Source organism: Myxocyprinus asiaticus, chromosome 4, assembly GCF_019703515.2.
Source record: "Myxocyprinus asiaticus isolate MX2 ecotype Aquarium Trade chromosome 4, UBuf_Myxa_2, whole genome shotgun sequence".
Lineage (NCBI taxonomy): Eukaryota > Metazoa > Chordata > Actinopteri > Cypriniformes > Catostomidae > Myxocyprinus > Myxocyprinus asiaticus.
In genome coordinates, this window is record NC_059347.1 from 38,721,435 (window position 1) to 38,738,235 (window position 16,801).

At 40.3% G+C, this 16,801-nt stretch overlaps 1 protein-coding gene across 3 annotated transcripts in view; it reads left to right on the forward strand.

Annotated features, from left to right (window-relative positions):
- The first annotated feature begins 2,723 nt into the window (after positions 1–2,723).
- LOC127440223 (P2X purinoceptor 1-like) overlaps positions 2,724–16,801 on the forward strand; it is a 47,650-nt gene continuing 33,572 nt past the window's right edge. For all 3 annotated transcript variants that reach the window (XM_051696709.1, XM_051696711.1, XM_051696710.1), the window contains exons 1-3: positions 2,724–3,090; positions 5,880–6,024; positions 13,720–13,788. In XM_051696709.1, the coding sequence (XP_051552669.1) occupies positions 2,954–3,090; positions 5,880–6,024; positions 13,720–13,788 (351 nt within the window). In that variant the 5' untranslated portion in view covers positions 2,724–2,953. The remainder of the gene's footprint in view (positions 3,091–5,879; positions 6,025–13,719; positions 13,789–16,801) is intronic.

The following is a 16,801-nucleotide window of genomic DNA, read 5'->3' on the forward strand; positions in this document are numbered from 1 at the left end:
AAGCTGGATGGCTACCATAAGTAAAATATTTTTAAAAGGACAGACATAATAATAATTTCCCCATGTTTCCCCATTTTTGAAGAGAAAAAAAAAATTTTTGAAGAGAAAAAATTTTTTTGGAAGAGAGAAAAAATTTTGGAAGAGAGAAAAAAATTTTGAAGAGAGAAAAATTTTTTTTGAAGAGAAAAAATTTTTTTTGAAGAGAGAGAAAAAAACATTTTTTGAAGAGAGAAAAAAAAATTTAGGAAGAGAGAAAAAATTTAAGACTTAGGCTCAGAAAGGAACTGAGACACTATTTTTATTTATTTATTTATTTATTTTTTTTCACTGTTATTTTTTTATTTATTTTTTTTCACCTTGCGGTTCAGGGCTTCCGTAGAAAATGGCTTTTATTCCCCACAAACTTTGCTTTTGTGACCAGGACAGTGATATTTTGAAATGTACTATTTTCCAGAACATTTCACATAGATTCAATGCTGAGTAAACTTGGAGTAACTTCTAGAACTTTCTAGAACTTTCCAGAACTTTCCAGCAATATAAATAGTAGTATAAATACAGAGGCCTTAAGCCCACCAGTTCAGTTTAGTTCCAGCTGCCTAAGTGGATACATATCTGCATTTTTCTGAGATGGCATCAAGAGGCTGCAAGCATCCGGCAGACGCATTTTGCTATGTCTGCAGCCAATTTATCAAGACAAGAGCGAAAAAGTACTCCGTGGAAGCATCTGCTAAGATATGTGAGGCCTACAAGGCATATTTCGGCATGCCTGTCGGGGATCAAGACAAACCCTTGGCACTTCATTTCACCTGCAAGCACTGAAAAAAACTCTGGAAGGTAACATGGACAATTGTTGCTCGGAATTTTATGTTATAAAATGTGTTAATTTTTTAAATTGTAAAAGTTTTTAATTTTAAAATGTTTTATAATTTTCAATGTTATTGAAAAAATATATCATATGTGAAAAATGTTGCGAGAATCTCTTGCACATTAGTCATGGGTGAAATAAATGTATTTTTGTAAGATGGTACAGAGGGGAAAAGAGAGCCATGAAGTTCTCTATCCCAAGAATTTTGTGGGAACCCACTGACCACTCAAGCAACTGCTGCTTCTGCATGGTGGAGCCTTCCAAATGTCGGACTGGCAAGAATGCACCTGCTATTATGTATCCAGACCTTCCTTCATCCATCGCCCCGGTGCCACACTGCCATGAGCTCCCCGTACCCACTCCTCCGGAAAGAGAGCAGCCAGTCAGAGAACGAGGAAGACGTTGTAGATCCAGATGACAATTTCAGAGGTGGAGCTGAGGAGAGAAACCCATACTACCCTAACCAAAAGACCTCAACAACTTGATTAGAGATCTTGGTCTCTATTGGTTCGAGGCAATTGGAATCGCCTGTAACCAGAATGAGTGGCGCCTCTTCATTGTCAGCTCATCCAGGAGCTTCAAAGCCGTGCTGCTCCATAATGGTAACAAGTACCCGTCTCTTCCCCTGGCTCACTCTGTGCACCTCAAAGAGGATTACAACAGCACCAAGACCTTGCTGGATGCCTTGAAGTATGATGAGTACATTTGGGGGCTGATTCGTGAAAGTGATTTACAGTATAATCGTAAATCTTGAAAAACGACTCACTTCTAAATCTTTTGTAGTCATTTTTGTATTACTTTAGTATAAATACATGTTAATTTGGATTCATATGTTGTTTTTTTTCTGACTTTATGTGAATGAAAAGACACAAATTCGCCCGTTTTCTCATTGGAAATAGGTACATTTGAAAATATCACTGTCCTGGTCACAAAAGCAAAGTTTGTGGGGAATAATAGCCATTTTCTATACTTTTGAGGCATAAGCAATTAGGAAATAACACTTACTACCCAGAAACACAAATTGTGTTACATAGTGTAATCTATTCTGTGTAACATGCTATGCACACAACACTGATGTGGAGCACATTTATATGAGTACATTTGTCAGTGTGTGCATGAGAACTATAGAGTCTGTCTACTGACAATATTATAAACTTGAATCAAGATCACTGCAATCAATCAAGTCACATTTTATTGTGGTCCATAATCCAAGATGTGGCAGCAGGGGCGTGGTCAAGTGTCCGTCCGGAGAGAGAGAAAGCGGTAAAGGCGCTTGCACCTGAGCTAGATTATGTGTAACACCTGTCTCAAATTCCAGTGAGCATGGGGAGAGCGGCATATAAGTAGCCACGCCACCAGGAGAGAGAGAGAAAGAGAGAGAGAGTGAGTGAGTGAGTGAGTGAGAGAGAGAGAGAGTGAGTGAGTGAGTGAGTGAGAGTGTCTGGCACAAGGAAGCCCACGGTGCTCCTGAAGCTGCTAGTTTAATCTGTTATGTTTGTGAAGCTGATGTATTTAAGTTACTACGTGTCTATGAAGCTGACGAGCTTGTGAAGTTGTAAAGCATTGAATGGCCGATTAAAAGTCCTACCTGGGCCTGGAAAAACCTGCTTCCCTGTGTTCTCATTCCCTTCTGTTTGTGAGCTGTTACACAAGGCTATGTGGATAGTTCAAATGCTGGTTTGATGTCTGGTGGTAGTCCATGATTGTATTGTAAGGAACATTGAAGCTCTATTACACTGAAGAATAGTGTAACGCTAGTGTAAGCTAACAACATATGGCTTCATGCAGTAAACTCCGCCCTTAAGAAGTTTGTCTGCCTGTACATGAATTTGTATTACAGCCACAAGAGGAAGGGAGATGAAGATAATGCTAAATGGGAGATTTACTTTTTGAGAAGTCTTTTGTTTAGAAGAGAAAGAGAGAGAAAACAAGAGGGAGGAAGTCAGAGATCAGCACTCTGTAGACATCTCACCAGAAGACACCTTACCAGTCTTCAAGAACATTGTGAAGAGGGAAAAAAGAGAGAGGGATAAAAAGTGTGACATTTCGTATCTTTGTACCTTTTCCTTTCAACTTTCCAAGAGGACAATGAAAAACTCAATAAAGGATTCTTTTTCAAACTTTCTCTTTGAATATGAGACTCCTCGTCAAGTTATAGTCAAGAACAGCAGAATTGCAGTCGTTTGTAGAATCATCCAGCTGGGAGTTCTAGCCTACATTGTTGGGTAAGAGCTTTTATTTTTTCTTAAACTGAAAATGAAAACCAGAGGAAAATCAATGTGCAACTGAACATGCATGTATCAACAAGCAGTAAAAAATTTAGAGAATGTAAACAGAATAACGACTCATCACGCCTTATATCGAATGGAATGGTTAAGAGCTGTCATGATGTATAAATTCCTGATGTCAAAGGGAGGTTACTGCATTATTTAGTCTTTATACAAATCAATAGATGAATACTAATATAGCAATTAAACCATCAAACTATTATTGGTTCAGAAAGGACAGACATGATTCCCAAAAAAGAGAGAAAGAATTGAAATTTTGTGTGCCAGTGTCTAGTTTCTAGTTTACAGAATTATTATTAATTATTATGAGAGCTTGATTTGCATATCATCCACATGTTTTCCATTTTGCCAGCTTTGTTTAAATTGAAGTGGTTTATATAACAACAATAACATAGCAACTGCACATCTCCATTTATAGAGCTAAATGCTGGCCCTTAATATGTATTATATAACAGTATGTGTGCAGTGTCAGTGTAGTAAGAGACATGCATGTGATGCATCTGATGTTCATGATATGAGTGTGACATATAGAAATGTTATAAAAGCAAACATTTGTTTGACAGAGACAGAAAGAGAGAGAATGAGTTGAAATGTCAGTATATAATCAAAGCAGGCTTTGACAGATGTTAACATTTACTACAATCACGTTCATCCAAACTTTAGGCATTTCCTCTGAAGTACTTGAAACCTGTGTTGTGTAATGTATTGCGCACCAGTAAAGACGATATGTGGATGGTAATTGTGTGCTCTATGCAAAATCTATTTGAGTTTTAACCAAACAAATGTTATTAAAGTGTGTTGTGCATCCAAATCACTGACAGTAAGTAAACTTACTGTATCATTAGACGTGGATCTAATATATATTTTAGAGATATCTTAAATGGAACCGTGCCTGGAATATTGTGTACAGTAGCTGTTGCCACATGAGGATACATCAACAAGGCGTTACATAACTGTGAAAAACGCTTATATGACAACTTACATGATTTACTACAGTAAATCATATACTATAGTTTAACAACAGCTAAATCTCCTTTATAGTCATTGATCATAGAGCAGAAAAAAACATTTGTGCTGCTCTCTAGCATCCAGTTCTCTCTGTAATTCCCTTTTGTTTATAAGTAAACATCAGCAGACATTCGGTCAGAGGACCATGTGAAACCAAATGAAACTTATTCCAGAGTCAGACCACCCTTTAGTCAGTGAAATGCAGACAGCCATAAATTAGAGCAAGCTCACAGGGGAATCAGTTTGGGTATTCAAAATACACTGAAAAAAATGTTAACCTACAAAATATGCTTTATGCGGTAACATCAAAATTAACTGGTTTGATTCAAGTCAAAAATATTATTTAACAAGTCTGAATCGATATGACTACATTAGGTTACACCAACAAAACAATTGGTAACAATTGCAGGTTCCCACTTTTTACAGTGTAAAATGCAGTACACACTAGATACACTAGATACTTATTTGCAATAGCAAAGTTTTTGCAGCTTTGTCTTAGTAGTCCTAGAATCTAATTTGGCAGCAGAATGAAACAGAAATTGATCAAGTCAATAAACACATGGTCATGTAGCAAAAGTAATTCTTGAGCTAAGTTGAAAAATCAAGGAAGCATGCATCATGATATTTGAATTCTCTCAACAACTGTCTTAATAATTGTCCTCCATAGCATTTCTTTGTTTAGTCAATTTGAATTTGTTTGTTCACTACATACAAAAAGTCTTGTTGAGAGAACTACTAATTTTTTGTTCAGTCAACTATCAATTCGCATTACAAGAACTTTCATTTTGTCACCATTCTGATCTTATATATGGTTTTAAATGACTTTTGCATGAAGTTAACTGCCATCTTTACCTCTGAAGAAAGGCATGTCTTGCAAGGCAAAACTAAACATTTGCTTATTCATAGACATAATATATACCTCAACCCTTAAACACAAACCACAATAATGGTGACAACCAACAAACCTCATTAAGTTAAAAGATGAGCTCCTAACATCACCACAAACAACAGTGGCAACAAAAAACAACAGTAACAGCATAAATACAGTCAGAAAACAACAAAAATAAGCCAATAACAGTGAGTGCATAATGTTTTCACTGCAATGAATTGATGGGAAATCCCAAATCAGCAACTTTGTTCAGTATGAAATTGTTCATTTAGACAATTCTTGTTCTCTAGTTGGGGCAACCTTTGGGGGAATATTGTTGGTCTAACATGTGTTTTTATGTAGATGCAAAGTAATTCACATTTCGCAGTATCTGTGCCTAAAAAACAAACAAACATACAATGGCTTTACAGTTTATTTTTGCCAGCCTGGTCAGTCTGGAGCAGTTTCTCATCTGTAAGTGTGTAAGATGATACGCTCGAGTGTCATGCTTCAAAAGGAATAGCGAAGTTTGCGGTTCTTTCTAGAGGGCATGAGGCCAAAGCCTTCTTGCTTCATCCTGGTTTTTCTATAACATAAGATTCAAATGTGTAATCACCTGCACACAAACTAAAACACAAAAATATAAGAAATAGCCATGTGACATCAACACATTTTCCAGCTGTTGTGCAAAAGTAGTTTAAAAGTGCACATCAAACCAAATTAAATAGTTTAAATATTAAATAGTCCTCAAAAAATATCCAGAATTAAAACTTCAGTTTTCTTAAGACAGTTCGTCAGCTTGATTTTAGCAGATCAATAAGGTTTAAGGATTGTTTCTTGCTTTTATTAGGTGGGTGTTTATGTATGAGAAAGGTTACCAGACTATGGATACCGCCATAGGCTCGGTCCTCACCAAGATGAAGGGACTGGCCTACACAAATATCACTGGAGTGGCAAGAATATGGGATGTAGCTGATTATGTTTTTCCTGAACAGGTGGGTTATTGTTTTCTAAATTTTGGACTTTCAAACATCAATGTTGGCTCAGAAACATATATGTTAGAACAGCTGCACTGAATGAGTAATTGCCCATCCAGTAAATATCACTCTATGCTTCAAGAGTTTAAAATGTTAATATTAAAGGAGTCATGGTTGCTCTGGTTCTGGGTCCAATCAAAGATAAATGTACTCTTATTGTGCAAAAATCTTGAATTTTCAGTCATACAGCCAAAACAGTGCTCAAATTCTCAAGGCAAGTAAACATCTGTATTTAGGTGATGTACTACTTGGAAAATTAATCATTATGTTTTCAAATGAAGATATTCGTACATCGATCAATATACAAGCAAAATTACACCATATAGTAATTGTTTAAATACAGTAATTGGAAGTGTCTGATGGCAGCATTTACTTTATGCCAACGGCATTTTCATAGTTTTTCTTTTTTCCCAGAGAGCACACAGAGTCATAAGACAGTGACAGACTGTTGACAGAGAAGTAAACACGTCACTACTGTGCAATCAAAGGAGTGGCCATGAGAGTTTCACATTAATATCAAATATTATCATGTCTATAAAACAAACAACTAAAAATCATTCAATGTGATAACAAATATTTTCTCCAAACTGAAAACTACATGTATATGCTTTTGCTTTTGCTTTAATGACAGCACCGAACTGACATGGATTCCACAAGTTTGTTCAAAACCTGATGATCTACATTATACCAGCATGATTTTAGATTGGAACAAAGGAACATCTTTAACAGTGGTTTAATGGAAGCAAGGAAATATGTTGTAGAAAGAAGCTAACATGTTCAGTGTCGCAAATGTTTATTTTTTTATTTTTTATATAATCTAGAAGTAGGGGGAAATCTGAAATATTTCTTAGTTCACATCATGACGTTAAATGATTTTACATTTTCAAAATTCTAAAATTATCTGTTTATTTTCAAGTTTGGATTACATTTTGAAAACCAGATTATAAATGTGGACTATATGAAAACATCGACTGGTTCCATATCTGTCACTCACTCAAAGTTGTGTCGATGTAGTGACACTAGGGGTCATCCTTGGGAGCCCCAAACACCTCTGATCTTTGAGAAAAGGCCAATGGGAATTGGCGAGTGGAATTTGCATGCCACTCCCCCAGACATACGGGTATAAAAGGAGCTGGCTAGCAACCACTCATTCAGATTTTTTCTTCGGAGCCAAGCGGTTGTGTTTCAGCGAGCTGAATTCCTCCGCCGATCCATTCACCTCGAAAGCTGTTGGATTTACGGCGCATTACAGCGGCTCCCCCTCTTGCACTGGTGGTGTGCAGAGAACGCCCCTGGGCGCTTCAGCAGCTAAAAGAGTATATTCTTCCTAATAAAAGTGTATATTTTCCTACTAAAAGAGTGGCACTCACGGAGAGCATATTTTTAAAGATGACTTTCCGTTTGTGTATAATTCCTGGTTGCGGTCGTTACCTCTCCACTTCCTACGGCCACGATTGCTGTCTTATGTGCTTGGGCGCTGCCCACGCGGAGACAGCATTCGTGGACGGGTCATGTCCTCACTGCGAGAACATGACCATGGCAACGTTGCGGTCACGGCTTTCCTTCCTCAGAGGGAAAGCCACCCCAGCGACTCCCCGTCGTGGTCCTTCTACCTACGGGTTTGAGGCCGCGTCGGTTAGCACTGGGGGCGATTTGGGGACCCCAATGGGAGCCGCTCCGCTGGGTATGCCCCCACGGACCTCCCATTCCCCGTTTGCCACAGTCGAGTTCTGGGAAGATACCGCTGTCTCGTCTCATGTCGAGTCCGCGGTCTCATTCAGGGCTCGCGAAGAGGATGAGCTGTCGATCGCAGCATCAGAGAGCAGGCTTGTCCAGTCTGATGCTGAGGACTCGGCTGGGCTGCCACCTTTGGGTGTAGTCACAGGCCAACACGGAGCTTGCAGCCATGCTTGCCCGGGTGGCTACGAGCGTCAGGCTGGAGTGGAACCCTCCACAAGTGCACCGCAACCGCCTTATCCACCTGGGGAATCCCCGAGTACACCCTGGCAGCCCCACCGTCGAGGGTAGTGAGAGCGGTTCCCTCACTTCCTGGATCACACATTCAGTGTCCACGGCCGTCGTTATCATGACCGCCGGGCACCGCACCTTTATGGCAGGCATGGTGCTCCGGAGGCGGTCTCCCCGCCCCCATGCACCCAGCTGTGGCATAATTGCACCCACACCAGGACGATGTCCAGGCGTGTCGTGGATATGACAGATGCCTCCAAGCATGGCTGGGGCGCCATGTGCAACGGGAGCATTCGCCGGCTCCTGGACAAGGCCACAACTGCGTTGGCATATCAACTGCCTCAAGTTGCTGGCAGTATTGCTCACCCTGCAGAGGCTTCGGCCGTTGATCCAGGACAAGCACGTGTTGGTCCGGACGGACAACACGGCGATGGTAGCGTAATCAACCACCAAGGCGGCGTACACTCTCGTCGCATGTCGCCCACAGTCTCCTCCTCTGGAGTCAGCAGTGGCTCAGGTCATTGCGAGCCACTCACATCCCAGAGTGCACTGTCGTGGCAGATCACACTCAGGGGAGAGTGGAGACTGACCCAGGTAGTCCAGCTGATTTGGAGTCGATTCGGTCAAGCGCAGGTAGACCTGTTCGCCTCCCGGGAATCCTCCCACTGCCCACTCTGGTATGCCCTGACCGAGGCTCCCCTCGGCACAGCTGGCCCAGCGGCTACGTAAGTATGCATTCCCCCCAGTGAGCCTACTTGCACAGACGCTGTGCAAGGTCAGGGAGGACGAGGAGCAGGTCATCCTAGTAGCACCTTACTGGCCCACCCAGACTTGGTTCTCGGACCTCACACTCCTCGCAACAGCCCCCCCCCCCCCGGCGAATTCCCCTGAGGAAGGACCTTCTTTCTCAGGGACGGGGCACCATCTGGCACCCACGACCAGACCTCTGGAATCTCCACGTCTGGCCCTTGGACGGGACACGGAAGACCTAAGTGGCCTACCACCCGCGGTGGTAGACATGATCACTCAGGATAGGGCTCCCTCTACAGGGTGCCTGTATACCTTGTAGCGGCGTCTGTTTGCTAAGTGGTGTTCTTCCCGACGCGGAGACCCCCAGAGATGCGCAGTCAGGTCGGTGCTTTCCTTCCTGCAGGAGAGGCTGTTGGGGCGGCTGTCCCCCCCACCTTGAGAGTGTACTTGGCCACTATGGCAGCGCAACACAATGCAGTTAAGTATTTATGGAAGCACGTCCTGATCATCAGGTTCCTTAGAGGCGTGAGGAGGTTGAATCCTCCCAGACTGCGCCTCATTCCCTCATGGGGTCTCTCCGTGGTCCTTCGGGGCCTATGAGGAGCTCCATTTGAGCCCCTGGAGTCAGTTGAGCTAAAGGCACTCTCCTTGAAGACTGCCCTCCTGACTGCGCTCACTTCCATCAAGAGGGTAGGGGACCTGCAGGCGTTCTCTGTCGGCGACACGTGCCTGGATTTCGGTCCGGGATACTCTCAGGTGGTACTGAGACCCCAACCGGGCTATGTGCCCAAGGTTCCCACGACCCCGTTTCGGGATCAGGTGGTGAAACTGCAAGCACTGCCCCAGGAGGAGGCAGACCCAGCCTTGTCGTTGCCGTGTCCGGTGCGTGCTTTGTGCATCTATTTGGATCGCACGCAGAGCTTTAGACGCTCTGAGCAGCTCTTTGTCTGCTTTGGAGGACAGCGGAAAGGGAGCGCAACCTCCGTTCCCTGATGGATGGAACGAGACATTGTGTCCCTCCTGCCACAACACTGAACTACCCGCTGAAATGGCCGGGACCTTGTCTCGGCTCCTCAGCACAAAACCTGAATGAGTGGTTGCAAGCCAGGTCCTTTTATACCCGTATGTCCGGGGGAGTGGCATGCAAATTCCACTCGCCAATTCCCATTGGCCTTTTCTCAAAAATCAGAGGTGTTTGGGGCTCCCAAGGGCGACCCCTAGTGTCACTACATCGACACAACATCTCGTTACCTCCATCAGGGAACAGAGGTTACGAAAGTAACCAGGACGTTAATAAGTATGCATGACTCAGAAAAGATCGTTTTACTGGTTATAATTATAATATTAGTTGTGTTGATTAGATTGTTAAGTGGTGAGAGTGATAGGAAATGTCAGGCGAGAAAAGGGAGTTTACTTTTTTGAGTAACTTGCCCAACACTGCCTGTGATGCTTCACCAAGAAACACTGTAAAATAAATAACATACAATTTTTACCTTAAGGATCTATTTAACTGAAATCACCTCTAAATTTCGTTTTGTTGGTGTTACCTAATGGAGTCAGGTTGATACAAATATGTTAATTAATATTTTTGTCTTGAATAAAACCAGTGAATTTAAATGTTACAAAACGAAGCACACTTTTAGGTAAATTTTTTTATTTTTATTTTTTTATTTTTTTGCACTGCCCACAATGCTACGACACTAGACAGGAAGATACTATTGATAAAGACCACAAGTTGGTAGAGATCAGTGACACAAATGATGGAGCATGAGATTTTGACCATTGTGCAACAACACCAGAAGATTCAGTTTATGTACAAGTAATGTGCACTTAGATAATAAACCCATGCCCCATTGCCTTGCTTAGTGCTGCCAGTGCAAGACTCAAATAGCCACAAAGTAATATTTTTCATGACTTATTTTCTGAATTTCACAAATACGGGAACATTTGTCACAGCAAAGGATTTAATGTCTGACAGTGATCGTCTTTTGATGTATTGTTGATGCAGTGCTTTAATGGACTAAACCTAAAGCATTAAAGAGATGAAACTACTTGCAGAATGTTTTACTGTGCTGACTGTTATTCACTGTTAAGCACATAAAGCTATACATGCAAAAATGCTCTACAAGAAGTTGCATCTCTCCATTAAAGGGATAGTTCACCCAAAAATGAAAATTCTATTATCATTTACTCACCCTCATGCCATCCCAGATGTGTATGACTTTCTTTCTTCAGCAGAACACAAACAAAGATTTTTAGAAAAAAATTCAGCTCTGTAGGTCCATATAATGCAAGTAAATGGTGACCAGACCTTTGTAGCTAAAACAAATCACAGAAAGCAAACAAAAAATCCATATGAATCCAGTGGTTAAATCCATGACTTCAGAAGTGATATAATACTATAGGTGTGGGTGAGAATCAGAACTTTTACTCTAAATCTCCTCTTTAACTTTCACTTTCAGATGTGAAAGTTATAATAAACAGGCACCACATGTAACTTTCAGATGTAAAAGTGAAAGTGGAAATTTAGAGTAAAAAAGGACTTACAGTTGAAGTCAGAAGTTTACATACACTTAGGTTGAAGACATTTTTTAACCACTCCACAGGTTTAATATCAGCAAACTATAGTTTTGGCAAGTTGTTTAGGATATCTACTTAGTAATTTTTCCAACAGTTGTTTACAGACAGATTGTTTCACTTTTAATTGACTATATTACAATTCCAGTGGGTCAGAAGTTTACATACACTAAGTTAACTGTGCCTTTAAGCAGCTTGGAAAATTCCAGAAAATGATGTCAAGCCTTTAGACAATTAGTCAATTAGCTTCTGATAGGAGGTGTACTGAATTGGAGGTGTACCTGTGGATGTATTTTAAGGCCTACCTTCAAACTTAGTGACTCTTTGCTTGACATCATGGGAATATCAAAGGAAATTAGCCAAGACCTCAGACAAAAAATTTTGGAACTCCACAAGTCTGGTCCATCCTTGGGAGCAATTTCCAAATGCCTGAAGGTACCACGTTCATTTGTACAAACAATAGTACGCAAGTATAAACACCATGGGACCACGCAGCCATTATACCGCTCAGGAAGGAGATGCATTCTGTCTTCTAGAGATGAGTGTAGTTTGGTGCAAAAATTGCAAATCAATCCCAGAACAACAGCAAAGGACCTTGTGAAGATGCTGGAGGAAACAGGTAGACATGTATCTATATCCACAACAAAACCAGTCCTATATTGACATAACCTGAAAGGCAACAAGGAAGAAGCCACTGCTCCAAAATCACCATAAAAAAGCCAGACTATAGTTTGCAAGTGCACATGGGGACAAAGATCTTACTTTTGGAGAAATGTCCTCTGGTCTGATGAAACAAAAATTGAACTGTTTGGCCATAATGACCATTGTTATGTTTGGAGAAAAAAGGGTGAGGCCTGTAAGCCGAAGAACACCATCCCAACCGTGAAGCATGGGGGTGGCAGCAACATGTTGTGGGGGTGCTTTGCCGCAGGAGTGACTGGTGCACTTCACAAAATAGATGGCATCATGAGGAAGGAAAATTATGTTGATATATTGAAGCAACATCTCAAGACATCAGCCAGGAAGTTAAAGCTTGGTCACAAATGGGTCTTCCAAGTGGACAATGACACCAAGCATACCTCCAAAGTTGTGGCAAAATGGCTTAAATTCAAATTCAAGGTATTGGAGTGGCCATCACAAAGCCCTTACCTCAATCCGATAGAAAATTTGTGGGCAGAACTGAAAAAGCGTGTGCGAGCAAGGAGGCCTAAAAACCTGACTTAGTTACATCAGTTCTGTCTGGAGGAATGGGCCAAAATTCCAGCAAATTATTGTGAGAAGCTTGTGAAAGGTTACCCAAAATGTTTAACCACAAAGTTAAACAATTTAAAGGCAATGCTACCAAATACTAACAAAGTGTATGTAAACTTCTGACTCACTGGGATTGTGAATATAATAAAAGAAATAAAAGCTGAAATAAATAATTCTCTCTACTATTATTCTGACATTTCACATTCTTAAAATAAAGTACTGATCCTAACAGACCTAAGACAGGGAATGTTTTCTACGATTAAATGTCAGGAATTGTGAAAAAATATATTTTTTTAAATATATTTAATAGAGTTTAAATATATTTTGCTAAGGTGTATGTAAACTTCTGACTTCAGCTGTAAATTTGTATCTGTTTCTCACCCATACCTATTACAATATATTGCTTCTGAAGATATGGATTTAACCACTGGAGTCATATGGATTAATTCGATGTTTCCTTTATGTGATTTTTGAAGCTACAAAGGTTTGATCACCATTCACTTGCATTGTATGGACCAAAAGAAGAGATATTCTTCTAAATTTTTTTGGTTTGTGTTCTGCTGAAGAAAGAAAGTCATACATGGCATGATGGTGAGTAAATGATGAGAGAATTTTTATTTTTAACTATCCCTTTAATTTGAGAATTGCATCTCCCATTAAAACCACCACCACTAAAAATATTACTGTTAGTAGTCAACCCACTAATCGACTATTCATTTGTTCTATGATTAGTCGATTAGTTGACTACAGTGGCACATCCCTATTCTCTTCAACTGGTGTAAATCAAGCTTTTTAGAGGTCTGAGGTCTGCTTTAGGTTTAAGTTTTGGTTGCAGAATTAGACTTGATCTGTGAGAAAGGAAATGCATCATGTCATGCATAGGCCACAAACAAAGGTACGCTGAAGTCATGCATGCTCAGCCAGCCTCAAACACTCCATTTCTTATGCAACCACTGTATCACATAATAGAAAAAGGATGTAAATTCAAAGTGGCACTCTGGCTCTACAATGTAGCCCACCACATGTTGGTTTGTGCACATACTGTAACCAATTGCATATGGCCACATATCTCCATATATAATACAAAATAACTGTTCTGTTTTCCAGGGTGATTCGTCTTTTGTTGTGATGACAAATTACATTTCAACTAAACAGACACAGGGCAAGTGTCCTGAGGTAGGTAAATATGTCTGTCACACCTCTGTCTGTCTTTCTCTCCTTTTCTCTCTTTCTCTCTCAGACCTTCTCCTCGATTATTTTTCACAGTCATGATTCTCTTAAAGGTTTGGGCATTTTCTCTATATGACTAATTTCCTGATCATCTTTATCTTTCCATGTCAGTTCAGTTGCCGATTAAATCCTTTCTGACTTCAGTTCCTCTTCAGTATCATCTTACCACTTTTACTGTTATGTCTTTGGCCCATTAAAGTTATGTTTGTCATTGAGTGTCAGTTTGTGGGTTTGTGGTGGCCTGTTGTTACATGTGGCATGGATTCAATCTGCTTGTTTGCTGAGACATCATGCATATAACATAGACGCATTGTCCTTTGTTAGTTGGCTGAAGAAGGCTTTTGTTGGCAATTAATTGATAGTCTATGTATTCCATTTTAAGAGTGTAGTCCATCATTAGACCAAGATGATTCAGGCAGAGATCAGTGAGGTGCTTCGCAGTTCAACCAGCAGGTCATTTTGGTGAGGTCTGTCCTAAGTCCAAGGTTCAGGCAATGGCATATAAACTATCCCATGTCTTATGGTTGGAGTTGGCATCAGTTCATCCCCTGAAGTCCATCGTAATAGACTGAAGAGATGTCTGGCTAGCACCGGTTGCATTTAGTCGTCATTGCTTAGAGACACGTAGCAGTGGAGTCCAACACCAAGCAGGAACGGAGCTGAATCTGTCCGGCTCTGGTAACCATATGACAGGGAAACAGACAGAATAATATTTTAATAGATGCCATTAAATTTTTTGCAGAGTAATAGATCATGATAATTTTTTCTGGTTCCGGCAAACCTAACTAGAGCATCCTAATTGTGAGTTGATGGATAAATTAGGTGTATGCCTGGCTAAATAGATGAGTCTAGACTTGAACTGAGTGAATGTGTCTGCATCCCGAACAGTGTTAGGGAGACTATTCCATAGTTTAGGAGCCAAATAGGAAAAGGACCCACAGTACTTCCTTTTGTGGATTTTTATATTCTAGGAACTATTAGCAGGCCGAATTTTGTGATCGTAATGAACGTGATGGAATATAGCGTGGTAGAAGGTCACTTAAGTACTGCGGAACTAGACCATTCAAAGCTTTGTACGTAGTTAACAAAATTAAGTTAATTCGAAATTTGCTGCAATTTGAACCAATTGAAGTTTATTTATTGAACTTGCTGGACATCCTCCCAGTAATGCATTTCAATAATCTACTTCTGAAGTCATGAACGCATGAATTAGTTTTTACGGCTTCAGCAACAGAGAGCATGTGTCATAACTTAGTAATATTTCTGAGGTGGAAGAATGCTGTTCTACAAACATTGGAAATGTGATTTTCAAAGGAGAGACTGGTATCAAATATAACACCTAAGTTCTTCGCTGTAGAAGACGACGTAACAGTACATCCATCGAGAGTCAAATTATATTTTAGCAGCTTATTTTTAGAGGTTTTTGGTCCAATAATTAGTACCTCTGTTTTGTTGGAATTGAGTAGAAGGAAATTTCTGGCCATCCAATTGTTGATTTCATTGATACACTATGCTAATTTGGAGAATTGTGAAATTTCGTCCAGTTTCGAAGAAATATAAAGTTGGGTAGCTTCGGCATAACAGTGGAAACTTATTCCACGATTCCTGATAATATCTCCCAGGGGAAGCATATATAAGGAGAAAAGCAGAGGCCCTAAAACTGATCCCTGTGGCACTCCATACTTTTGTTTGATTTGACAATTCCTTGTTTACACAGACAATGTGGTAGCAGTCTGCTAAATAGGACCTAAACCATGCTAATGCAACTCTACAACATAATTCTCAAGTTTATTTGAGAATGTCGTGATCTATGGTGTCGAAGGTAGCACTAGGATCTAAAAGCACTAGAAGAGAAATGCAGCCGTGATCAGATGATAAGAGCAAGTCATTTGCAACTCTGATAAGTGCAGTCTCTGTGCTGCGATGTGGCCTAAATCCTGATTGAAATTGCTCATATAAACTATTTCTCTGTAGAAATGATCATAGTTGGGAGGACACTATCTTTTCTAGTATTTTCAACATAAACGGGAGATTTGAAATCAGCCTATAATTAGCCAATCCTTCAGGGTCAGGCTGTGGCTTCTTAATATGCGGTTTGATAACTGCCATTTTAAAGTTTCTTGGTACATGTCCTAAGGATAGGGAGGAGTTAATAATATAAAGAAGAGGTTCTGAGAATACAGGGAATATCTCTTTTAAGAGCTTAGTTGGTATTGGATCTAACATACATGTTGTGGCTTTTGATGTTTCGATAAGATTTGTTAGCTCTTCATGACCTATGACAGCAAAGTATGGCTTCATGTGAGCAAAGTTGCTCATGAGGAACATTATGAGACACTGTTTTCTGAGGTATTGTGACAGACAACTGCATAATTCCAATTTTATTTTTGATGATTTCAATTATATCAGTAAAGAAATTCATGAAGTCAGTACTATTGTGCTGTGACGGAATATCAGGTTCAGTCGAGGCTTTATTCCTAGCCAGTTTACCTACAGTACTGAATAAACACCTAGGGTCATTGTGGTTATTTTCTACGAGTTTGCTAAAATATGCTGACCTGGCAGCTTTTAGTGCCTGTCTGTAACTACAGACACTATCCTTCCATGCACCGCTAAATACCTCTAATTTTGTATTATTCCACTTTTTTTTTGTATTATGCTCCATTTTCCAAGCTGCTCTCGTGAGAGCATGAGTGTGATTATTGTACCATGGTGCAGGGCTTTTTTCTTTAATCGAAGGGGGGCGACACTATCAAGAGTGCTAGAGAAGATTGTATTTATATTTTCTATTTTTACTTCAAGTTCTTCTAGACTTTTTGGCTTACTGAGTATATGAGATACAGTTGCAATCGAAATTATTCAACCCCCCAAGACAGTAAGGATTTACACAGGTAAGCTTTTCTGATGACCTAGAATTTTTAAACTTTACATCTATATCAGTTGAGTGACACATTCAAAG